The sequence below is a fragment of the Aspergillus homomorphus genome (genome assembly GCF_003184865.1).
Source record: "Aspergillus homomorphus CBS 101889 unplaced genomic scaffold BO97scaffold_38, whole genome shotgun sequence".
Taxonomy (NCBI): domain Eukaryota; kingdom Fungi; phylum Ascomycota; class Eurotiomycetes; order Eurotiales; family Aspergillaceae; genus Aspergillus; species Aspergillus homomorphus.
Genome location: NW_020291924.1, coordinates 23,575 through 47,269, shown reverse-complemented (window position 1 = coordinate 47,269; position 23,695 = coordinate 23,575). Strand labels below are relative to the sequence as shown.

General features: G+C 55.9%; 8 protein-coding genes across 8 annotated transcripts; 3 read left to right on the top strand and 5 right to left on the bottom strand.

Moving 5' to 3' along the window:
• Window positions 1–738: 738 nt before the first annotated feature.
• BO97DRAFT_374770 (uncharacterized protein) lies at window positions 739–4,253 on the bottom strand. Its single transcript, XM_025692954.1, has 4 exons — window positions 3,712–4,253; window positions 3,347–3,659; window positions 1,618–3,293; window positions 739–1,568 (listed from the first exon to the last, which is right to left on the bottom strand). The coding sequence occupies exons 1-4, from the start codon at window positions 3,939–3,941 to the stop codon at window positions 806–808; spliced, it is 2,982 nt and encodes a 993-aa protein (XP_025548515.1). The 5' UTR covers window positions 3,942–4,253; the 3' UTR covers window positions 739–805.
• A 515-nt stretch (window positions 4,254–4,768) lies between these two features.
• BO97DRAFT_305013 (uncharacterized protein) lies at window positions 4,769–5,314 on the bottom strand (the record flags this gene model as incomplete). Its single annotated transcript, XM_025691153.1, has 2 exons — window positions 4,769–4,805; window positions 4,863–5,314. Coding segments are annotated over 2 exons (489 nt in total), but the record flags the coding sequence as incomplete, so codon positions are not given.
• A 916-nt stretch (window positions 5,315–6,230) lies between these two features.
• BO97DRAFT_472427 (putative glucan 1,3-beta-glucosidase precursor) lies at window positions 6,231–7,412 on the bottom strand (the record flags this gene model as incomplete). Its single annotated transcript, XM_025700130.1, has 1 exon — window positions 6,231–7,412. The coding sequence occupies one exon, from the start codon at window positions 7,410–7,412 to the stop codon at window positions 6,231–6,233; it is 1,182 nt and encodes a 393-aa protein (XP_025548513.1).
• Window positions 7,413–8,049: 637 nt separating this feature from the next.
• BO97DRAFT_458156 (alpha-L-rhamnosidase) lies at window positions 8,050–11,250 on the top strand. Its single transcript, XM_025699222.1, has one exon. It carries the CDS (start codon window positions 8,457–8,459, stop codon window positions 11,205–11,207), a length of 2,751 nt encoding a protein of 916 aa, XP_025548512.1. The 5' UTR covers window positions 8,050–8,456; the 3' UTR covers window positions 11,208–11,250.
• A 937-nt stretch (window positions 11,251–12,187) lies between these two features.
• BO97DRAFT_374763 (sugar porter family MFS transporter) lies at window positions 12,188–13,700 on the top strand (the record flags this gene model as incomplete). The annotated part of the gene is made up of 3 exons (XM_025692953.1): window positions 12,188–12,236; window positions 12,295–12,744; window positions 12,829–13,700. Coding segments are annotated over 3 exons (1,371 nt in total), but the record flags the coding sequence as incomplete, so codon positions are not given.
• A 2,825-nt stretch (window positions 13,701–16,525) lies between these two features.
• On the top strand, window positions 16,526–18,344 carry BO97DRAFT_445471 (putative hexose carrier protein; the record flags this gene model as incomplete). Its single annotated transcript, XM_025698552.1, has 5 exons — window positions 16,526–16,742; window positions 16,792–17,052; window positions 17,105–17,353; window positions 17,402–17,708; window positions 17,764–18,344. The coding sequence occupies exons 1-5, from the start codon at window positions 16,545–16,547 to the stop codon at window positions 18,342–18,344; spliced, it is 1,596 nt and encodes a 531-aa protein (XP_025548510.1). The 5' UTR covers window positions 16,526–16,544.
• A 683-nt stretch (window positions 18,345–19,027) lies between these two features.
• BO97DRAFT_374756 (endonuclease/exonuclease/phosphatase family protein) lies at window positions 19,028–20,997 on the bottom strand. Its single transcript, XM_025692952.1, has 3 exons — window positions 20,390–20,997; window positions 20,084–20,340; window positions 19,028–20,035 (listed from the first exon to the last, which is right to left on the bottom strand). Exons 1-3 carry the CDS (start codon window positions 20,603–20,605, stop codon window positions 19,174–19,176), a joined length of 1,335 nt encoding a protein of 444 aa, XP_025548509.1. The 5' UTR covers window positions 20,606–20,997; the 3' UTR covers window positions 19,028–19,173.
• Window positions 20,998–21,271: 274 nt separating this feature from the next.
• BO97DRAFT_396340 (FAD-binding oxidoreductase) lies at window positions 21,272–23,293 on the bottom strand. The gene is made up of 7 exons (XM_025694080.1): window positions 23,080–23,293; window positions 22,203–23,029; window positions 21,919–22,148; window positions 21,685–21,866; window positions 21,608–21,637; window positions 21,484–21,557; window positions 21,272–21,428 (listed from the first exon to the last, which is right to left on the bottom strand). Exons 1-7 carry the CDS (start codon window positions 23,086–23,088, stop codon window positions 21,389–21,391), a joined length of 1,392 nt encoding a protein of 463 aa, XP_025548508.1. The 5' UTR covers window positions 23,089–23,293; the 3' UTR covers window positions 21,272–21,388.
• Between the last annotated feature and the right edge of the window lie 402 nt (window positions 23,294–23,695).

The window sequence follows — 23,695 nt, the reverse complement described above, 5'->3', positions numbered from 1 at the left end:
AAGGGTAGCAGAGTCAATCTGGTCATGGGCAAGTGATCGAGAATCCATGACTGCGCGACACGTGAATTTGGCGTGTGTTGGACCGGCGACATTCGAGTCGTGACTCGAAACTCGCCGGTTCGAAATGTACATCCCTGCTCACCCGCGATCCTGGAAGAGTAATGCTGGATATTGTGTCGGTTGTTGTAGGCCAGGACTATGATATATCCGATAAAGCGAAGATGAGTAATTTCACGGAATACAATGTCTTGTTCTATGACACGGTCTCTGGGTTTCTGCGCCTGGTTGGATAAGGGATTGCCCGCTGCTTGTAAAACCGAGATAGTTCTCTGTGTTTGGTCATGTTTGTCTTCCGTTAGTGCTATGCAACGCGCGTGCTTCAAACTGATTATCTTTTCAAGCATCTGTGACGCTTTCGTGAATTTTGAAGACTGCTTGAGAATACGGAGGGAAACAGAGGCCATCCAGAGATGCTTGAAATGGTGAATCCTGCTAGTTAGTAACGAGGGTGTGAAGAAAGATCTAGGAACAGTGAGATAACCAGTGGATTTGTGATTGCCAAGACGTTTGGGGTCTGCGTTCCCTGATTGGCTGATTCATTGCCGACCGCGATGCCAGTGCCAGTGTAGATACCAGTAGCTTTACCAAAGCCACCAGCCTCTCAGGCGACTGATAGCAGGAGTAGAATATTTTATTTACACAAAAAGGCTTTTTTTTTCGCTTTCACGCAGGTATAATGTTCGGAACACCCTTACTCTACTTATAACCTAGTGTAGATTAAATACATTACAACAACTTGCATACATCACACCCCAGCCTCCTCCCACGCAACCAAGTGCGACTCGCCGAGAACCCCCTTGATGACCAGGACGAGCTCGTCGACGATACTGAGGAACCTGACGTATGCGCTCAGGCCGACGCAGTAGCGGCGGTAGTGCTCGTCGCGCAGCATGTCCGGGGCGAGGAGGATGTCCATGGCGTGGGTGTGCCAGTACTCCATGGAGCGCTGGACCAGGGGGGTGGGGAGGAGCTCGGGCGGGGCGTCGCCGGTCTTGAGGGCCTGTTCGCAGACGCTGAGCACGGCCATGATCTCGCCGATGCAGCGGTGGTCGAGGAGGCCGGTCAGCCGGGCGAGGCGGTCCTGGTATTGGCGGGGCAGCGAGGCGGAGAGCGAGAGCAGCCGGCCCAGATTGCGGTTCAGGCCGTGGCAGAGCCGCTTGACCTCGTCCATGTTGGCGCTGTCGAAGCGCGAGCTGGAGAACTCGTAGCGCAGCAGCTGGATCGGCCCGTCCAGCATCAGCAGCGACTCGGCCATCTGCAGCGAGATCGGCTCCGCGAGGATGCGCCCGTCCTCTTGTCCGCGGCCCCAGCACGACAGGAGCAACGCGTAGTGGTCGGATATGGCGCGGATAGTCGCCGACAGCGTCTTGCTGATGTGCTTCGCGGCCGAGGGCGGGTGCGGGAATAGCTGTACGATGGTTCCTGCGCCGATGCCGATCAGCACGAGCAACAGTCGGCGCCAGAAGACGGTGTAGCCCACTCCTGGGTTGCCGTAGGTCGGGACGTGGCTGTTGAAAGTCAGTGGGTATTAGTACGGGGGGGTACAAGGCTACTTACGTGTCGTCGTAGCTGTAGGCAACAACGAGCAGGAAGGTGGCACCGCCCATGATACTTCCTTGGAGGAGGTTGGGGGGCAGGTAGAGGCGCGTCCAGAGGAAGATCACCAGCATGATGGCCATGATGGCCGCCAGTCCGTAGGGGCTGCCCGGGCCCGTGCCTGAACCGATGTACCATGCGAGCAAGCCCAGGACACCGCCGACGATGGTTCCGAGAACACGCGCGATGACCGAGAAGATAAAGTCCGCCATGTACGGCAGGAGCCCGGTCTGCGCCATGATCAGAGCCCAGATGCCCTTCTCGCGGTAGAAGAAGCCCGCCGTGCTGGGCAGCGCTGAGACGATCCCGAGCGCGATGGTGACAACCACCATGCGGAGGGCGTAGAGCCCTTCATTCGAGGTGAACCAGTGGTACGTTCCCAGGATGATGCGACTGAGAAGACCGCGGCGCTTGACGCGGTATCCGCGACTCAGTCGAAGCCTTTCTTGCACCGATTTCGTCGCATCCAACTGTTCCTCCGGATCGTCATCCGCGACGGGAGCCATCGCGGGGGCCTTGTTGCCCTTGCCCGACACCCAGGACACAAACGCTTTGAGGCTAAGGGGCCACCACACCCGTGTGCGCTGGGAACTCTGGAAGACGTCCAGCACTTGGGCGAGCACGTCTTCTGTTTTGCTCATTGCATTGGCCATGAGCTCCTCGAAGACCATGCCCACCACGATGCCTCCAAAGTTCTTCGCATGACGGTCACCATCTTCGCCCGATTTACCCTCCAAGAGCGGTCCATAGCAGCTGACCAGCGAGTCCGTGGTGTCTTGAATGAAGATTTGGCGCATCGCCCGAAGGTCTTCCAGCGCTCTGCGGCTCCGCTCACACAGCTCCTCCCGTGCCGCAGATGAAGGGCGCCGATACAACAGGGGGCCATTCGCCATGTGAATGCAATCCTTTGCTGCAGCGAGCGCTGCCACACATGCTTCAATGGCCTTTGAGGCTGTGCGGACAAACGCCTGGAGGGCTTCCTCTGGAATGGGCTCAGTGTCGGCGTTGCGCAGTCCATCCAGCAGACGCGCCGTTTGCTGTAGCTGGTGTCGTCCGACCTCACGCCCAGACCTGACCTCCTTCTCATCCTCCAATGCGATCTGGTCCACATACTTTAGCAGAACTTCCTTCGCGCGAGCCTTCCCTGAGACGCGGTTCATGTGGAACTCGAGCAAGGAGAGGATGGCGCTGACGGCCTGTCGAACAGGCTCCTTGAGCGTCCCGACATGCTGCGCTCCCCAACACCCGATGGAGAAATCCAGCGGCAAGAAGGCCAGAGCGGGCTCCATCTTTCGATACTCACCGATGATGCCGACCTGTGTCTTGCGCAACTGCGCCATGTCCAGGTCTGGGTCCCTTTTCCCGAGAGTCGCCATGGTGAACGCCAGCGGATGGGTAAGCAGCTCGATGATATCCTCCATGCTGTTGAGAATGATCCGCGACGTCGACTGCGGGAAGAACAGCACCGAGCAGGCGAACCCCAGTCCGATCCCGACCCCAGCCGGTTTCGCAAGGGTAAGAGGGAGAGTGCCGTTGAAGGAGGGCAGAAGTGGAATGAAGATGAGGAAGAGGTCGGCGATGATGATGCCAAAGATCGCGGTGAAAGTGGCCTTAGGGTTGCTGGCCCGAAGACGCGCCTGGCTGCACGGTTATGGTCATTCCGATAAAGGGGGGGGAGGCGAGAGCATACCATGAAATAGATGAATGTGCAGACGAGACAGTACGTGACGGCTGTGACTCGCGCGTCTAGCATATGGCCTTCGTAGACCAGCACCTGCGCCAAACTGGCGACCGGCTGCCCGGTCGCATTGGCTTGTTGGGCCGCAGTCTGCTCCAGAGCCAACAATTGCGCCTGCGTATCCGCTGCGGGCCTGGCCGCGTAGGCAGCCTTCATGGTGATGACGCCCCATGCCCAGGCGAGACATACGCCCAAGTAGAGGGATAACGATCCGAGGAGATAGATGAAAACCACGCTACTCGGTGGTAGCATCAACAGAACCAGACTGGGCATTACATCAGCGCTTGACGCGGACAGATCAGAAAGAAGAATCTTACCAAGCGAAGAAAGTAGCAGTCCCCAGACTCGACAGCGAGGGGTTGATCAGAAACAAGAGACAGGCCACCCAGGCCGCGACCCAGCACCGGAAAAGGATCTTGAGGTCGCGCGCGTTGAAATGGTCGAGAAATGGCGGCAAGCGCTTTTTGCCGCCGTTGAAGACGGTTTCTTGCAGCTTCTCCATGGGTTTTACGTCATGTCGTGGTGAGGGCTCATGCGAGTCGCCCATGATGCCGATTGATGCTTTCTATCCAGGGACGAGGTGACTGTCGATGCTCCTCCTTCTGCACGGCATGGATGACTTCCGTATGGCGCTCAGGTGGACGAAACTCTACGAGGCGTGTGTTTGCTGATGAGCGACCGTAGCAAGAGGCAACAAGGGGGTAGAAACGAGCGATTAAGGGTGTGTAAAGGAGTGTCTAGTGACGTTGAAACCAAGGATGAAAGACAAGCAGCAAGAAAGGGGTCACTGCAGAGAAATGTCAGACAGATGGGCACACGTGGGGGCGAGAAGAGTCTAATTCAGACCCCTCGAGGTTGAATCGGAAATGTTCAGTCGATCTTGCAGGTTTTAAGGTTTGCGATTAGTGAAACCAGAGTGAAATAGTCAGTGAATCGGGGCTGATCTTTGCTGTTCGCATGCAGAGTTATGCTCTTATGCAGGGTGATTATGCTGGAATTGTGCACATTTGCATGCGTCATTCGGGATGGCTGACGTAATTTCTTACACAAAACCGGGCATGTGATGATCGCATAATCATAAATTCATCTGCCTATCAATCGAATTAACTGTTTTCTGATCACTAATCACTAACCAACTAGTTTCGTTTCTCATTGCAAGTAAAACACTAAGACATCTGCCAAGATCCATCCACCCCCTTAAGTGAGCTTTCTCAAAAGACGACTTACCCCTGCGACTGGAAGGGAGATGGGCATGAGCAGGATGTCCAGCAACAGATCCAAGGCGCGCTGCTTCTTCGTCGTTCGCACCCACGGCGGCTGCCGCCGGGCTGCGTTTCTGTTGCCTTCAGCTCCGCCACATTGATCATAGGCCGCGGGGCCGCCGCAAGAGTAGCAGAAGACCTTCCCACAACTACTGGCGATCAGCATCTGTCCAACCCAACAGTCTCACTAGACACACCAGACCTACCGACAAGTGACAAACCTGCATCCATCGCCAGTCTTCTCAACCATCATCCGACAGTGGTGGCATCGTCGCCATTTGCTCTCCTGGGCCAGAGCCACCGCCGCCCGAAGAGCCGGGTCCGGGCTGCAGTCCGTCCAGGGGTGTTCCACCGCGCAACAAGGAAGATGCGTCTTGGTGTCGCATTTAGGGCATGTGGCATACTCGACGTCGACCTTGTCGTCCGGGATGAAGGCCGAACAGGTGGGCACGGCACAGTACACCCTCGAGATCGACTTATACTCCCGCTCTTTCTCCTTGTAGGCACGATACCCGTCGTCACCAAGCAGATGGCGGATCAGCTCGCGAGAGTAAGGCTCATTGCAGCATCTCGGCGGGAACCTCCCCTCTTCTGCCACCGCGAGGAGAATCACCTCTCGCGCACAATCCCCGCACGGACTGTGGCCACAGCTGAGGATCCAGACCCGCTCGCAATTCTCCCAGCATGAGGAACACTCGATGCCGGGCACCTCTGAATGGGGGATGTGCTGCCGCCTGTTGTCGCCTTCGTCACGCGCCGGGCTGGATGTCTTGGGTTTTTCCATCGGTAGTGGGAGTAATCTGGCAGTCGCAGGTGCTTGTGTTGTGGTTACTTGGAGTTGGATGACCTGGGGGTTTGGCTTCAGTGGAGGGCTCCTGAGGAACAGATAAGGCTCTACCACAGGCAGGCGACAGTCATCTTAAGCTCATTGAGGAGCTGCTCTCCGCGCTGGCGATATATTTTGACGTAGGAGCCCGGGACATGGTTTCTTTCCCGGTAATGTCTGGGAGTTTCGACTGAGTCGATGTGTGAGACGCTGGGAATATTCCATGGGCGCCAACTACCAAGCCTTATTTAGGTCGTCCCTGTAGCCCTTTCAGTCGGTATTGATCTGATGATGACGAGATGATTACAGTTCATTGGTGCGGGACGACGGGGTCGGATATCAAGATTGCCCGCCATTAGTTGTTGGTCGGTCGTTTGACACCGCAACCATGGAAGGAAGTGCTGTGGCTAATGGTCGATGCGACAGATTAGAGACACCTCGAGCTAACCCAGTCGGAAATAACCCTACCGAAATCGGCCCTTGAATCTCCGATCACGGGGGTACCGCCAAACAGCTGCTGGTGCTCGACCATGGGGAAATACACAGTTCGTAGTCTGGAGACCAAGGCATTGCCTATAGGCATTGTTGTAACTCATAATATTCTCTGTTCGTCATTGTATATCTCTAGGACTTCCATGCTCAGCGAAAAATGTCCTCCGCTGCATTGGACAAGCAACTTTGCTCTGAAATCCATAAAATTCACGCTTAAAATATTTACATGATATCATTCACCCAACAAATTCATCTCTTACAAGCATTGATAGTCCGTGCTGTCCAAGTGCACATAGCCACTGTCAACGAACCCCTCGAAGTTCCAGTAATCCGTCTGGTTACCCTGACCGCTCACAGTCCCGTTACCGTAGAACTTAGACGTCCAGTAGGACGAGCCCTGGACATACTGGTAGAAGGCATGCAGACCGGCATTCAAGTTGCGTTCGCGCAGGGCGAAGGTGTTGTTCGAGCCCGCCTGGATAGACCACTCGCCGACGAAGACGGGGAACTTGGCATCGCCGACATTAGACTTGGCGCGCGTGCAGATGTCCTTTGCTAAGGTCTCGGACGTAGCGTTCTTGTCGTCGAACCAGTAGTTGTGCACATCGATGATGATGTTGGCGTCCGCCGAGAAGTTGCCGGACCAGAACTTCTCGCCCTTGAAGCTGTCCTGCAGCATCACGGGGATGTTTGGGTTCACCGCGTTGACGTGGTCGATCACGGCGTGGTAGTACTTCAGTAGCCATGTTGCGGCCTTGTCGGTGAGGGCGGCTGGGGTGCCGAAGACGGAGAAGTCCTTGTTGTCGACGGCTTCGTTGGAGGGCTCCAGCGTGTAGGACTCGGGGTGGCCGGATTTCTGGATGAAGGCGAGCAGAGCGTCAACTGCCTGCAGGGAGTAGTCGAAGTTGGTTTGGTTGTACCACCAACCGTAGTGGCCAGTGGCCTCGCCGATGGTCAATCCATTGATGCCTCCCGGCAGCCCATGGATGTCGACGATGATGTGCATGCCATATTGTTCAATAGCATATGTGGCAATTTCCGACAGGTACTTGGTCTGGTTGCCAGAGTAGAGCTTGGACCCTGGATACTTAACCCAGGCAGCATAGGTAGTAGGAATACGAAGGGCAGTGACTCCGACCTGGGCCAGCTTGTCGACGTCGACGGTGGTGATCCAAGTAGCGTAGTGTTCCTCGAAGACGGGCCCGCACTGTGACCCCAGGTTTTCACAGAAACCCCATTCATCCGATGCGCCCCCGGCATATTCACCCCACCATGCACTGTTGATGGTGGACTCTTGCACCAGCCAGCCGCCGAGGTTCACTGCATGGGCTTTGAACTGTCTCCAGTCGACGTAGCTAGAGCTCTTGCGGGAGGATGTAGGAGCTCCCAAGGCCGTTTGGATGGCCAGAGCCCCGAGGGCAAGTCCGAACTTTCCCATGCTGAAGATAGAGGATGTAACCAGGAAGGGGCTTATTGATGGTGCTGTCGAAGCTGTGTGATTCTCCATATCTGATAGGGAAACAGCGCAATTTATATTGCGCTGACCGGCTCCATCTACGCCAGGCTACAGTCCGAGGTCCTCGTCAATGCTCCGTGACTCTCTTGGACAATCCATCGTGACGAAGAGGAACGGGTCGTTAAGAAGCTAGCAGGTTCGCCAAGTCAAGCGGGGGAATCCTCCACTTCTTGGTTGGGTGCCAATCCGTGATACTGTCAGCGATGGATCGACAGTGGACGGATGTCCCGTATTGATCGGAAAGTCCGACATGCCGTGGATTCTGCAGCAACAATCATATCAGGCGACGAATACTTTGCAGAACTGGGCTGGGAATAGATTGCATTCACATACTTGGTGTGTCGCATCTGGTTACATCCCCATGCACGCGACCACGAGGACAGACCAGGGTTCCCCGTGGGGAAGCAGAACCCGGTCGGGGTGAAAGATGAGGGGAGAAAAGTGCGGGAGAACCTCGGAAGTGAAAACCGGCAGTGGGCGGCGTGGCTAATCATGTGACTAAGACTTTCTTATGCCAAAATTGCCAAGAACCTTCAAAGCACTGAACACGGTCTAGCTTCACCCACTCACTGACACACCCACCTTTGGGGCCGTCAAAGGAAGAGCTGAACAAGACTCGAACCGTGGACTAAGATACAACATTTCATTCGCTAAGAGATGATCAGAAATGCACCCACAAACACACAGCGACCGCGGGGATGGTTGACGAAAGAAGGCATGTTTACGGTTATACGCGCATCAAAATAAAAAATATTCTTGACAGCGACCCTTCAAACCTCGGGGTCAATTCGCGCGAGACTCTCCCCTCATCTTCCCCCCACGCAGACTCCATTGTCGTCCCACTTCTATGGAGGGGTAGCTGGCATTACTGCTCTTCTGGGCCCTCAGAATGAGACAAAACGAGAACAGCTCCCAGCTGAAGGCCATCTGCAACACCGCCACAGAAACACAATCGCTTCACCTACCATGCAAATAACACGCTGTGGTATCCACGGATTCCACGAGGTGCTCGGAATCGACGCCGACGAGATTCGCTTCTATTGGGCCATCGATTCCGCCGAGCCCAATGCCTCTCAAAAAGCCTACCGCGTGGTGCTGGCCACCGACGTGACCAGTCTGCGCGACGATGATGTCAATTCCTCCACCTTGGCCTGGGATTCTGGCTACGTTGAAAGCAACGAGCAGCGAAACATCATCTGCAAGCCCGAGAATGGCTTGCAGTCGACATGTAGCTACTACTGGCGAGTCACCGTCTGGGATCAATCGAATCGATCCTTCCACAGTGCCGTCAACCACTTCTTCACAGCTTATCCCCGCTCCCATCAGCTGCCTCCCTATAGCATGAACCAAACGTACATGCCCCATACCGCTCTCATCTTCCGCACCTGGTTCGAGGATGAACCCAACCGCTGGAAGGCCGTGTGGATCGGCGACGGAGGGGACAAACCCATCTACTTGCGCAAATCCTTCGATCTCGCACGGTCGCCGATACGCGCGATCCTGTTCGCATCCGGACTGGGACATTTTAACATGAGCGTCAACGGCCAAGCGGCCTCCAATCACCGTCTCGACCCCGGCTGGACGAACTACCACCGTCGCGTGCAATTCACCTCCTACGATGTGACCGCACAGCTGCAGAAGGGCGAGAACGTGTTGGGCGCTCACGTGGGCAACGGGTTCTACGCGGGCGACAAGGGCGACGATCGCTTCTTCTGGCCGATGTATGAGGATAACACCTATGTGCGCCACGGAAACGAGCTGTGCTTCTTCAGTGAGCTCCACTTGTTTTACGAGGATGGAGAGCACACCACAATGATCTCCGATCCCACTTGGCGGGTGAGCAAGAGCGCCACCACTCTCGCCAACATCTATGCCTCTGAAAACCACGATCGTCGTTTGTATCCGACTGGCTGGGACGCACCCGGATTCGACGATGCACAATGGGCGCCCGCCAAGCCCCTCACCGGACCCCGCGGTCGCATCTACTACCAGAATCAACCTCCCGTGGTGCTGCACGAGACCTTCGAGCCGGTCAAGATCTACAGTCCGCGTCCCGGTGTGGTTTGCTACGACTTGGGGCAGAATGCGTCTACAATGGTCAAAGTCGTTGTGGAGGGTGCTGTAGGATCGGAGGTCATTGTCCGATATAGCGAGACGGTCAAGGAGGACGGCACCGTACTTATGCCTGACCCCCTGTTCAAGGAATTTGAGACAGGCGTTTTCTCTCGTATTTATCTGGCCGGCACAGGCGCTCCCGAGGAGTGGGAGCCAGATTTCAGTTTCACGAGCGCGAGGTACATTCAAGTGGAAGGTGTCTCCTTGGACGGGAAGGATGGCCTGCCTAAGATCCTCTCCGTCGTGGGCCGCCACATCTCCTCTGCCGCGAGACGACTAGGAACAATGAAGACCGATAAAGAGGATGTCAACGCCCTCTTGAATGCTTGCTACTGGTCTTTCGTTAGTAACCTGTTCAGCTATCACACCGACTGTCCGCAGATTGAGAAGTTCGGCTGGCTGGAGGTCACCCACCTGCTGGCCCCGGCCACCCAATACATCCGCGACATGGAGAGCCTGTACACGAAGATCCTTGACGATATCCTCGAAGCACAGGAGCCTGACGGAGAGGTCCCCAACATGGCTCCTGACACGAGGTATATGTGCGGGCCTATGAGACATTGTATAACCTGGGGCGCTGCCTTGTGTCTGCTCCCTGATATCCTCCGACAGTACTACGGCTCGACGCATGTATACGCGAAGGTCTTCCCCGCGGCCGTGCGCTACATGGATTACATGCGCACCATGGAGAGGAAAGGTGGACTGATTCTGCACGGTCTTGGCGACTGGGGACGGGGCATTGCCCATGGCAACAACCAGGCCAATATTGAGACAGCCTTCTACTACCGCTGCCTGCAGTGCATGGAGATGATGGCTCGCGAGCTGGGCGAGACGCAGAAGGCCGAGGAGTACCATCAGTGGGCGGCGCGCATCTACGAGGTTTACAACCGCCACCTGCTAATCACGAACGACCCCTCCCGCCCGTACGCCTACTACACCTCGCTCGATAACTACCCCGAACGCGACCGGGACGCGATCGCGCAAGCCATGGCGCTGCAATTCGGGATGGTGCCCGCCGAGCACCGTGCCGACGTCATGGCCGCCTTTATGGACGACGTCGCCGACGGACGCATGCGGTCGGGCGAGATCGGATTGCGGTTCCTGTTCAACACGCTAGCCGATGCCAAGCGGCCGGACCTGGTGCTGCAGATGGCCCGCCAGGAGGAGCATCCCTCATACATGCGGTTCCTGCGGCGCGGCGAGACCACCTTGCTGGAGTTCTGGCAGGACGCGTGCCGCAGCAAATGCCACGACATGTTGGGGACGATCTACGAGTGGTTCTACGCCGCAGTGTTGGGGTTGAAACCGACCGGAGAGGCGTACCGCACCTTTGTGGTCGACCCGCCCTATGACTCCGAATTCAACCACGTGGAGGGTAGCGTGGACTGCCCCTACGGATTGATCACCATTGATTTCGTGCGCGACGAGCAAGAAGCGGTGACGCTACGTGTGCGCGTGCCGTTTGGAACGACGGCTGTCGTCAACTTGCCCAAGAATGCAAAGCACTGGGCCTATCTTCGGGCGGGCGAGGCCAAGCAGACTCTGGATGGGGATGATGTGCGCCTGAGTCACGGCGAGTATACTGTTTTCGTGCAGCTCTAAATCAGATCAATTGTACATAGAGGTTAGACTAGTTCAACTGGAGTCCAATTTTTGGTTATGGTTTGGCCTCCGTGGTCTGATTACGTCCCGGGAATCGAATTCTCCTCATCAGAGTCATGTGGTCCCGAAGCAGGGATGGGCTCGTATCTCGGTTTGAAGGCCACCGAAGGGCTGCTTTGACCTGACAAAGGTTGAGTTCTGCATTGGTGTGTTGTTCGCCAGAGCTAGCATACTCCTAGCTAGTCTAGCGAAGAGGCAGCGATTCGGGTGGGATGGAGCAAGCAGCCATTGGGCCATCCGAGCACGACCCGTGGAGAGGGCGTATTAACTCGGGGCACGGTTTCCCGATTCTTCTCTCCAGCATCTCCACCGAGTCCACTCATACGAAAACCGGAGACGAGGGCATACCGTGCACAGGCGACGATCAGACCCAAGGGCGTGCCTTCAAAGAGGAACTCGGAAAATCCGAGTTTTTTGACAGTTAGCTTGACCGACTAACCCGTGTTGGACAAGGCACTCCCCGCTCTAGGGCTCGACCTCCCAATTAAGTTGTGACTGCACGACTGCGTTTGCCTCGATTTCCGAATCGCTTTAAGCAAAACAGCCAACTTTACCAGTGGCACGCTGTCAGCCACTCAACTGGTCACCATGGGGCGTGACCCAACCTCGGGTCAGAGCAGCCCGAATCGGCGTGAATCGGCGCTGGCTCTACCCCAGATTTCATGACGGCCGGCGCTTCCTCGGTTGTTCTCCACGGCAAGTGGCCGCTTTCGCTCCGCCCATGGCCCATGGGGGGTGCGAAGACCCCAGATTTGTCCCGGATTTTGGTCCAGATGCCGGCCGCGACGCTCGATGTTCGCTTCCTGCATGTCTAGAGTGAAGCTAAGAGTCACTGGTCTAGCGCTTGTGTGGTCATATAAGATGCAGATGCCGCCTGCTCCTCGGGAATCACAGAGACTGGCTTCTGTCCCACGAGCAACATGACCAAGATCTCGACACTGTTGTCCGCTGTCTTCCTGGCCATTGCGGGTGAGTTTGTGTCTGCTGCATGTCTTTTTAGGGAGCCCCGTCGCTGACTCTGTCCCAGGTTTCCTGTTCGGCTATGACAGCGGTATCATCACCTCCACCATCGGTCAAAATGAGTTCATCAAGTACTTCAACAACCCCAGTGACGACCTTACCGGAGGCGTAGTCTCGAGTTTCCAAGGAGGCGCTATACTTGGCTGCGCGATCAACATTTTTACAGGAGACAAACTGGGCCGCAGACTCTCCGTTTTTGCCGGAGCATGCATCTCTGTCGTGGGGTGCGCGTTGCAGGCGGGTGCCATCAACATGGCCATGCTCATTGTCGGCCGCCTCATCGCCGGTGTCGCTGTGGGCATGCTGACGTCCACCGTGCCCATGTACGCGGGTGAGATGGCCGAGGCCGAGTCCCGCGGTATGATGTCCGGCTTGTTGCAATGGATGTTGAGTTGGGGATATCTCGTGGCGCAGTGGTTGGGATACGGATGCTCGTTCAACAACACTTCCTTCCAATGTACGTCAACTCCAACCTTCCACATTGACTCACGTCACCTAACCTTCCCCTACCTCTGCGAACCACCACTAACACCTCATGCAGGGCGCTTCCCTCTCGCCTTCCAGTGCGTTCCCGGCCTCGTCCTCATGTCCGGTGTGTGGTTCCTACAAGAATCGCCGCGGTGGCTGATGGAGCAAGACCGCCACGAGGAAGCGCTGGCGACCCTGCACAAACTCCACGGCGACGGGTCCCCCGAGAAGGCGAGCTACATCGAGGCGGAATACCAGGAAATCCGGGACACGATTGACGCGGAACGGGCGCACAACAACATCACCTGGACCTCGATCCTGACGAAGCCGTCGTGGCGGCGACGTCTCCTCCTGGGCTGCGGCGTGCAAGCCTTCGGCCCGCTCTCGGGAATCAATGTGATCAACTACTACGGAACCCGGATCTACAGCTCGCTGGGCATCGACACGCGGACTTCGCTGATGATCATCGGGATTTCGGGGGCGCTGTCCATCGTGTACGCGACGATTGGGCTATGGGCGCTGGAGCGCGTGGGGCGGGTGAAGCCGCTGATCGTGTCGGCGGCGGGCATGGCGGGCGCGCTGGTGTGCAACGCGGCCATGTCGCAGCACTGGAACGAAAGCAACACCAACCAGCTGCGCGCCATGGTCGCCATGAACTTCGTCTTCAGCTTTTTCTACACGGGCCCCGGCATCATCTCCTGGGTCTACCCCGCCGAGATCTTCCCCGTCGACATCCGCAACCAGGGCAACAGTATCACCACCTTCACCAACTGGACCGTCAACCTCGTTTTCGCCCAGTTCTCGCCCACTGCCCTGTCGAACATCGGCTTCCGCTACTTCTACGTCTTCTTCGTGTTTAATCTCATCGCGATGCTCTGCTATATCTTCTTCTTCCCGGAGACGAAGGGAAAGACCCTCGAGCAGATGGATGCATTGTTTGGTGACGATGCACCCGCCGTGGAGTGGGAGAAGGAGGAGAAGGGGCCTGAGGCGGTCGCTGTTGAGGATACGTCGCGCGAGTAGACTGGAATGGACGGAGGCGTGCGGTGTTTGTTTGGTGATGATTCTCATGTATAGCTTACCGTTATAGCATAACGATGAATTTATTGATCAGCTATCTTTTTTAATATTAGGAGCGTAGTATTGACCTAGCAGGGACTTTTACAGTTAAGCACACCACACGCAAGAGCAAACTGAATCTGTTGACGCAGTAATCCCTTGCAGAGTTGCTGTGAGTCCCTACAAAGGAACACGCCCCTATCCATGCGGCCCGCCAAGCAGTCTGCAAGCATTGTAACACCACTCCACGCACCTCTGCAAGCCTCTCGCAAACGCTACTACTGTACCAAGCACCCCTAGCGCCTCACGACACAACGCTTAAGGCACAATGTAGTAGAATATATAAAAGCAATGCCCATACTGCGACATAATTATCTCGCTGAGTATAATCAACAGGCTATTCCGCCGGAACATCATCCTCTCTGCGAAATATATAATCCAGCCTTCGTTCTGAATTACCCTGCTATTTGACCTCTTTTTTCCTCTGCACCATCATGATGCCTACTCCCTACTTACTAACTCACGCCCCAATAAATAGATCCAGATAGGTAGTTCATAGTCACACCTACAAGAATCTGAAGTGCTTCGAAGTGCATTGCAGTACAGCAGTGACGACTGGAGAAGAATAGACGGGTATTTATGTTGATTGTTTCGGCGGGACCAAAAGGTCTTCGAGCTTACGAGCACGTTCCCAATTTGCCGGAGCGGCTGCATAGCTAAAATATTGATTAGACCAAAAGGAGTATAGATGGTGAATTCCATTCGAATTAAATTCAACTAGGTTAATCAACGATGACCCGCCGGAATAGTACGGAGTACAGTCTGTCCGATACCCATACACCACCAGATAATTCCGAAACTAACCCCACAACCACGGACAGGGCAGACAGTATGCAACACGGCCAGTCCGACTGACACCCAGACCCACGGTACCACGCCTCATCATTCAACCGCTTACACAGATCATGGAGCGCGCACTGAACTCCATAAGCCAGTGGACTTCGCGACAGCTATAGACTAGATTATTCCACCAGGGACAACCGGACCGATACGAGACCCACTTCAGGCCTTGGTTGCAAAAGGTATCGGGGTATCGCCCGGGCCGCGCTGGGCTACGACTGTTGCGCTGAGGCAGAGGAGGATGTAGAGGATTTGCACTTTGAGGATCACTGGAATATTTGTGATGGTAATAGTGAGATCAGATAAGTATGTGAGTTGAGTGATTGCGCGGCTCCGCGGATTTCGGCCTGTCCGTGTACGGATTTGACCTCCGTCTGAGTGCTGTCGAAGTGCTTCATCGGGATTGAGTTCCTGTACGTCGTGCAGAGATTGAGGTGCCCAGGAAGTTGAGAGGAAGGGGGGTCCGGGGGTTCTCCCCCGGGACGCTTTCTCCTAGGTTTTGGATTGAGGTGCCCAGGAAGCTGAAGGAAAAGGGGGCCCGGGGGTTCTCTCCCGGAGCATGTACTTTCTCACTGTTCTCAGAAGTCTAGTTTGAGAGGCAGGGCATGGGGTATGTTGGGATAGTAAGGTTGCAGGTGCCAATGGTTGGGAAGATTGTGCCTTGATGCCTTAGGCAGTGAGAGCAAGATTGACATGTGATCCTAACATTTCCCACGGTTTCTTCACTCTCATCGACCCGACCCGAGTCCCAACCATGGCAACAAGCACGGCAACAGACCGGGCCTGTAAGACAGGAACAACTCCTAAGCGAGTCAGCCCACTCGTTCGGTCCGACGAACGAGCTCAATTATCTCTCAGCACATGCTGACCAGCCCGACACGACAAGGGGCAGATCCTGATCGGGCTCGGCTGCATGAGTCGAGACCGCATGCGGCGACCAGGGGTAGCAAAGCTTCGCGGCTTCAACATCTCGCTCGACCTGACGCTGGGATAGGTGCGATATTTGTTGCCAAGCGGCTGGGCAGCCACAATCGGTTTGCCTCAATCTTCCACCAGCGAATGCGAGGAGGCAATTTCGCTTTCGCACTTGGGGGGCCAAGGGGCCAAGGGGCCACCGCCTGCCCGAAGCTGGATAAGAATTCTGCCAGGGCATGTCACCTGACCCGCCCAGTGATTGTGGGGAGAAGAAGAATCCCCGGCTGGGGTTTTCTGGGGTTTGTTGATCTTCTCCGGGTTCCATTCTCCTCGCAGCCCTCGCAGCCCTCCAGCCATCCTCTCATCCTATCTGTCGATTGACCCACGAGATACTACAACTTAAATCAAGAGTGTCAACTCACGAGCCAGATACAGTTTCCACCACACCTCAACCCGAGAAACAAGCACCCACAGTTCAGGCTTGTCCCGGGGCCCCGCGTCCCGGCTCGAGACTCACCCACCAAGATGGAGAAATCCCCGCGGGGGCCGTGATGCTCGCATCAGTCCATCCAATCTATTTGACTTTGCCTCTCTCTCGCGACTGGCTCGCCAAAACGCCACCAATCCTCTACTCACCGGTTCCCAACGCCACAACCAGCTTCTACCCCAAGACAACCAATAGAACCCTGTTGTCTCGGCGCCTGCCCTGCTTCGGGTAATGCTCCCCTGTCGTGTCACCCTAGCTGCTCGCGTCCAGTGCCAGGAAAATGGGCAAAACCCCGGCGGGCAAACATCGCTCCATGCACGCCCTCCGAGATAAGCACAAGGTGTCAAAGCTATAAAATCCTCAGCCTTTTCCTGGCTTGGCTTTTTCTTTGCTTGCTGTGACACGCTGACACACTTTACAACCTCAAAATGTCGTCCGATTCAGAGAAGGCCAAGGATGAGCTGCAGAACGAGGTCGACGTGCATCATGTCGAGCTCAAAGGCAACTCCGAGCTCATGCGGGAGGCCTTCGATGCGGAGAATCGCGAGCACGAGATGGGCGTGTGGGAGGCGGCCAAGTTGCACCCTTGGGCTTGCTTTTGGGCTTTCATCATGTGTTTCACCATTGTGGGTTGATCCGGTTCATCGTTGCAGACCAATTGCTGATGCCCTCCAGGTCATGGAATCCTTCGATATGTTCTTGAACGGTAATTTCGTCGCTCTGGACGCTTTCAAGGAACAATACGGTGTAGTCGTAGCGGGATCCATCCACAAGGCCATCCCAACCCGGTGGCAGAGCGCCTTGTTCCAGGCCGGTCAATGCGGCGCCTTTGTCGGCGTTTTCTTGGCTGGACCGATCACCAACCGCATCGGCTACCGCTGGACGACCATCATAGGACTGATCCTGATGAACGCCACGATCTTTGTTTCCTTCTTCGTGAGTGGCGCTAACCCCTTGCTCGGACTAGCGGCTAACTCAATGCATGTAGGCGAACTCTCTCGCCCTGCTAACCGTCGGCCAAGCTTTGGAGGGTGTTCCATGGGGTTTCTTCATCGCCAACGCTCCCGCTTATGCCAGTGAAGTTGTCCCTCTCGCCCTGCGCGGTGCCTGCACAGCGACTCTGCAGATGTCCTGGTCCATCGGTTCGATCATCGTCGCCGGTGCCACTTATGCCTACAATAAGAGAGATGATGAGTGGGCCTGGCGCGCGCCCCTGGCCCTGCAGTGGCTCTTCCCCGTGAGTTCTTCTTTGCGAAACGTTCTGTGCCAGTGCTAACTCGGCTAGACCCCTCTTCTGATTCTCATTTTCCTGGCGCCCGAGTCGCCATGGTGGCTGATTCGTCGTGGCCGTCGCGACGATGCTCTCCGGTCCATCAAGCGCCTGGGCAAGGAGAACTCCGACGAAGCCCACCAGGCCCTTGCCATGATTGAGCGTACCGTCAAGATCGAGCAGGAGCAGGGCGGCAGCCCGACCCTCCTCGACCTGTTCAAGGGGACCGATCTGCGCCGAACCACGATCACCTGTTTGATGTATGCGTCGCAGAACTTCGCGGGCAACCTGATCGCCAACCAGGCTACTTTCTTCTTTGAGCGTAAGGACCCTCGTTGTGTTGTGAAATCCGAGCTTAACAACTGACAACCGTACAGAAGCCGGCATGTCGTCGGAGCGCGCTTTCCAGCTCAATCTGGTCAACTCGTGTCTACAGCTCGTCGCCAACGCGGTGTCGTGGGTGCTGTCGGCGTGGTTCGGTCGCCGCACGATCTACCTGTGGGGCACAGCAACCAACATCACGCTGCTGATGATCCTGGGCGTCGTGGCCTCGATCGAGCAAAATGTGTCGACCAACTACGCGCAGGCCAGCCTGGGGATCCTGATCTCGTTCGTCTTCGCCGGCACGCTGGGCCCGACCTCCTACACCATCATCTCCGAGACCTCATCCGTGCGGCTGCGTGCCCTCAGCACGGGCGTCGGGCGCGCCGCCTACTACGTCGCCGAGATCCCCATGATCTACCTCGCCTCCCAGATGCTGAATACAACTGGCTGGAACCTCGCCGGCAAGTGCGGCTACGTCTGGGGCGGCACCGCCTGCGTCTGCTGGATCATGGCCTACTTCTTCCTCCCGGAACTCAAGCACCGCACCTACCGCGAGACCGACATCCTCTTCAACCGCAAGGTCCCCGCCAGAAAGTTCAAGTCCACCGTCATCGGTGTCGACGAGAACGAGTAAGTCTGGTCTATGTGTATAATAGTTGCATCCGACGTATCAGCTTTAGCATCTGCAATCTTTCGTTGTTACCCCTCTGAGTATCATAAGTCAGCTTGTCTGTATGGTCCTGGGTTCTTGTAATGGTGTCGATAACGTAGAAGAACACACCCTCTGGGTACAGTACAATGTATGCTATTGCTATGCTCATGGATCAAAGAAACCCCCACCATCCATCCTGGTTCATCGTCAGACCCGTGGAATCGATATGATCATCATCATCATCATCCGGGTAGATCGGGTATAAGGTATCCATAGTCCTTCGACTGCATACTGTTATCGGGTATATTGTGCATTCTCATCAAAAAAGATACAACACTACCATCCTGGTGCTTATTCAAGGCTCATATTAATGATATAGTGCAAGCCATGCAATTAATACATAATCATAAAGATATCGTGCCTCCCACGCAGGCTAGATATATTTGCACTCATGGCACGAGTATATTTTCCTCTGTGTACAATCACCGTCCTGAAAAAGCAGTGATACTGATCTGTACTATAGAACCCCGCAGCTACAGCTATGTACATCACGCCCAGTTCGTGTATATAAATGGAGTAGCTGGGAAAGCTGAAAGAAAGTGGGGGTTTGGGGAGAGAACCCCCCAAAGACATTCTACCCCAGTAGAAAACAAGAGATTAGTTGTGTTCTTAATTATTTACATGGGTGGACAGATAGGCGTTCATGGGGGGAGAACCCCCCAAACCCCCCCTTTCTTTCAGCTTCCCAGCCTTTCCACACTAATCATATCCAGTGGCATTCAAGGAAGCCCCCCTTCATCTACGACAAAACCTAGTAGGGAGAATAAATAAACGCCAACTGATCGATCTCATCGCCGCCCTGCCCCATGTACCCCACAATGGCATACCCAGCATCCGCTGTGAACGTGGTGCAGCTGTCCGTCGCCGTGCCCGCCTCCAGCACATTGCCCGCGCTGGTGGTGGCCTTGATGTAGAAGTTGCGCGTGTGGCTGTTGTGTTGCCCGGTGCACAGCTCGGCCTGCGTCCAGTGCTCGCCCGTGGCCAGCGTCAGCGACGCCGCGGTGCCGCCCGTGCCGCCGTGGCTGAAGGTGGTGCCGTCCGTCAGCTCAACCGCGACGGCGTCCAGCCGCTCCGCGCCGCGGAAGGTCAGCTTGGAGGCCACGGGCGAGGACGGGAGGCTGGGCAGGTCGTTGAACCAGGTGCCGTGGGGCCCGCCGGAGAATTGGCTTTGGCGGAGCGACGAGGACAGCGCCCAGCTGAAGTTGACCAGCACCGGGTTGTGGTCGGACAGCACATCTCCCAGATACTTGGAGTTGGTGTTGAGGAACTGCTCGCCGTCGTACAGGAAGCTGTCGGCGGTCAGGGAGACGATGCTCGACCCCCGATACAACACCTTGTCGACCGTCTCGCAGGTCTCGACCTTGGACGGGTTGTCGCACATCAGCGAGTCCGCGCCCGCGGTCGGGTACACCCCACCCATCGCGAGCTCCACCCACACGTCGGTCAGGCTGTTCTGCGACTTGAAGACGCGGATGCCCGTGTCGGCACTGCGGGTGTAGCGGCTGTTCGTGTCGCCCATAATCACGACGGCGTTGCCGGTGGACCAGGTGTCGATGTAGTCGGCGACCTGCTGGAGATTGGAGTTGCGGGCGGTCTCGTCGTCATCTTCGACGCTGCAGGCCGTCAGTTGATTGGTGTGTGCTGTTGAGGATGTGTCTTACCCAGCATCGGCGTGAAGGTTGTAGAAGTCGATGTACACTCCCTCCGACGGGTTCCAGCGCATAAACGTGAACCCCTTCGGGGTGAGGCAGTCCGACTGGGAGGCATCAGAGCACTTGTTCCACTTGACGCGCGTGAAGTCGACCCAATCGTGGTTGGAGATGGTGTTCAGACCACTGCCGATCGCGGCGCCGCCCGACGTCGCGGTGCGGTAGGGGTGGTTGTCGTATTCGTAGATGTACGCATGGTAGTTGAAGTCCTGAACTCGAATGAGCAAGTTGAGTACCGTACGTTCAGAAAACACATACCTCCTGCATCTGAATGATGTCGTAGGCGTACTCTGCAAAGTACTTGCCAAGCTCCTCCGCGTTCTCAGTCTTCGAGCCGTTCACTTCGTTGCTGTTGAGGATCTCGGGAAGACCAGCGACGTTGAAGCACAATGCCTTGAATTCACCGCTCGTAGTGGTGGCAGAGACTGACGCGGCTGCAAGGCCGCTCAGGGCGAAGAGCTCGAGACTACGCATTTTGAAGAATTGCTAGGCCTGGTGAAAATGTCTCAGAGCTGCAGGTTCAGGGGTGCTTAAATAGATGGGAGCCAATGCAGCCTGGAGCGACCATGAGCGACCTTGAATAGCTAGTCCTAACCGAGGTGTTCGTCCCTATACTAAGCTCCTGGTTGCAGGAAGGATTCTGGCGAGCAGGGAAGGATTGTCATGCAGCCGAGACGTCCATGGTCATTGGCGGATACGCTGTGATTCCTTCCGTGTGTGCATCTTGGCGTGCATGCAGGCACGTCTGATATCAATCCTATTCTGTACCTGATGCCATCCAGACCAAAGTTTATTGTGCCGGTCAATGCTTTAGTCCTACAGAGGCAGCCAGCAAAGACTCTGCAGAATACCTTCTGATAGATGGACAAGCACTGCACGTGGCGGCGTCGAGGTGCTTCAGTTGGTCGGGCCGAGTCTGCTGCAATGCGACCGTTGTCTTGGCTTAAGCTTGGCACTTTCGCCTGCAGGATTCGCATAGATTGACATCCAGCTTGGCTGAATCAGGTTATTGACACATCAGATGCCACTAGGATCATCATGTGCTACTACTTATATTGCAGACTAGACTGACTGTGAATAGTGTCCGTGTCGGCGACAGCTGACAAGCTAGTGCTCGCCTGGTGAGTGATAAGCAGAGGACGGCTTGTCGACATTGTGACTATCGCGAGTGGAGGACGAATGAGTTTCCTTGTATCGAACACTGGTTTTGAAAATGGTGAAAGCCCAATTCAGTTCGAGCTTCCCAAGCTAGAAGTATCATTTCTCATTGAACACCTTGCCGGGGTTCATGAGCCAACTGCAAACCAAAATTAGTACAGACCAAATTACTCGTATGATCGGAGGCTCCATACTAAGGATCCACACTTCGCTTCAGCGTCCTCATTAGATCCACAGTGGGCTCTCCTAGTTCCTCCGCAAGGTAGTCCTGTTGAAATGAGCCGCGAATCGCTGACCGTGAGGGATCGGACGGATTACCTTTTTGCCAATGCCAATACCATGCTCACCCTGAGATTGTAAGCTTGTGCTCGTTCTGTAAGGCGTAAGGGTCATACAGAGACTGTGCCTTCCATCTCTAGCGCGCGTCGCATCATCCTCGAAACACACGCTTTGACAGCCTTGTACTGTTCAGAGCTCTTGGGATTGTACATCACCGCTTGATGGAAGTTGCCGTCACCGACGTGTCCCAACACCGTGGAGAAAAGTCCAAGGCTACTGGACTCTTCTTTCGACATCTCTATTCCACAGGTTAGAGCTCTCTCCTCCGGTTCAATAGAGCTTATACTGACCAACGATCTCAGCAAGTCGGGAAATCGGCACAGCGACATCAGTCGACCAGATCTCAGTACCCTGCGGTCTGGCCGCCAAGATCGCCCAGAGGGCTTGCTTCCTCGCAGACCATAGGTTGTCTACTTCCTCCGCCGTTGATGCGAAGACCATCTCTTCTCCTTTGTTGCTGGCAAGGACCTGCCGTGTTCGATCGATGCTCTCTTTGATCCCAGACGTGGTGCCGGTGAACCTTGAACGCAAGACTTAGCCCGGCAAATACTCGAGACACCCCCGGCGCACTCACTTTAGAAACAGGGTCGGAGCTTCCTCCCAGTACCTCCCGCCAGCCCCGCCGTTCTGGTTGATGATCCTCATCTGAACGTCGTCCATGAACTCCAGCGCCGCCAAGGGCACAGCAGCCCGGATCAGCTTCGACGCGGCAGCCGTGGCATCGCCAACCGTCGGAAAGGTCGCGATGCCGACACTGGTCTCCTGCGGGATCACCGCCAGCTTCAGGGTGGCCTCCGTGATGATGCCCAGCGTGCCCTCCGAGCCCGTGAAGAGCGCGTTCAGGTTATACCCCGCGGACGACTTTCGCGGACGTCGCTTCGTCTTGATCACCGTTCCGTCCGGCAGCACGACCGTCAAATTGACGACCCAGTCCTTCATGGTGCCGTACCTCATGGCGTTGGTGCCGCTGCAGTTCGTGGCGATCATGCCCCCCACGTAGGCGGTTGGACTCGGGTCCATGGGCAGGAACAGGCCCGTGGGCTTGAGCTGCTCGTTGAGATCGACCCATCTGACGCCGGCCTGGACGGTCACGTTCATGTCATGTTCGTAGACGGCGACAACCTGATCCATGCGCGACAAGTCGATGCAGATGCCCGAATGCGGGGCCGAGAAGTTGCCCTCCACGCTGGATCCGGCGCCGAACGGCACCATAGGCACTCTGTACTGGGTGCAGATGCGAGCGATCTGGGAAACCTCATCAGTCGTGGCGGGGCTCACGACAGCGACCGGCCGTTCCGTGGTGTTGGAGGTGGACCAGTCCGAGTATCCATGGTTCTCAATGTCCTCGGCGTCCAGACTGACGAACTCCTCTCCGACGACCCTCTTAACCTCGTCGACAGCCTACAAAGGTCAGAAGGTAATTAAGATAGGTGGTAGGTTTGATACTGGACCTTCAGCATGGTCGGGACGTCGGCGTATCTTGCTCCCGAGGCTGTCTTGGCAGCTTCCGGCTGCGAAGGAGCTCCATCCCAGGCTTTGGAGACCACTAGGGTGGCAGTAGCCGTGACGAACGCGGTAACTAGCAGAGGAAGCACGTTGGATCGGTGCGATAGGTGTTGGCCGGAGACAGACGAGCCGTATCGGGAGAGGAATGGCTTTTGCGACCGTGAGGAGGCTGATGGGGGTCGCAGCCATCGAGCACGCAGACTCCGGAAATGCCACGCCTTCATCGTAGCTGATTAGTGGCGTAGAGGTATTCTATAGAAGATAGATGGTTTCTGTCTCAATGGGAGGATCGGCAGAGAGGGATTGGGTGGCCGGATGGTGGGAGATGAAATGCAGAGTGGAGTGTGGAGTGGATGTAACAGAGAAACAGGAAGATGGGAAACTCGGTCGGGAAAGTCCGGGGAAAGTGGAGCCTGAGGAACAAACGCCGGGATACGCGGGGAAATCGCAACCACAATCAGTTCCTATCACATAGTCAACATCACAGCCATATGTCTCTTCCATTACAGACATTGCCAATGCTGCATGGCTCCCACGCTGTGTTATCGGACAATACCAACA

What these genes read in the sequence shown, in the direction of transcription:
- BO97DRAFT_374770 (XM_025692954.1), bottom strand. Translation starts at nt 3,941, where the DNA reads ATGGGCGACTCGCATGAGCCCTCACCACGACATGACGTAAAACCCATG. An exon ending in ACTGCTACTTTCTTCGCTTG is followed by an intron (nt 3,660 to 3,711) that starts GTAAGATTCTTC and finishes TGTAATGCCCAG; the next exon opens with TCTGGTTCTGTTGATGCTAC. An exon ending in GCCTACAGCTACGACGACAC is followed by an intron (nt 1,569 to 1,617) that starts GTAAGTAGCCTT and finishes GACTTTCAACAG; the next exon opens with CCACGTCCCGACCTACGGCA.
- BO97DRAFT_458156 (XM_025699222.1), top strand. Translation starts at nt 8,457, where the DNA reads ATGCAAATAACACGCTGTGGTATCCACGGATTCCACGAGGTGCTCGGA.
- BO97DRAFT_374756 (XM_025692952.1), bottom strand. Translation starts at nt 20,605, where the DNA reads ATGCGTAGTCTCGAGCTCTTCGCCCTGAGCGGCCTTGCAGCCGCGTCA. An exon ending in ACATCATTCAGATGCAGGAG is followed by an intron (nt 20,341 to 20,389) that starts GTATGTGTTTTC and finishes ATTCGAGTTCAG; the next exon opens with GACTTCAACTACCATGCGTA. An exon ending in AACCTTCACGCCGATGCTGG is followed by an intron (nt 20,036 to 20,083) that starts GTAAGACACATC and finishes GACGGCCTGCAG; the next exon opens with CGTCGAAGATGACGACGAGA.
- BO97DRAFT_396340 (XM_025694080.1), bottom strand. An exon ending in GCTCCGACCCTGTTTCTAAA is followed by an intron (nt 22,149 to 22,202) that starts GTGAGTGCGCCG and finishes CTTGCGTTCAAG; the next exon opens with GTTCACCGGCACCACGTCTG. An exon ending in GTATTGGCATTGGCAAAAAG is followed by an intron (nt 21,558 to 21,607) that starts GTAATCCGTCCG and finishes TCATTTCAACAG; the next exon opens with GACTACCTTGCGGAGGAACT.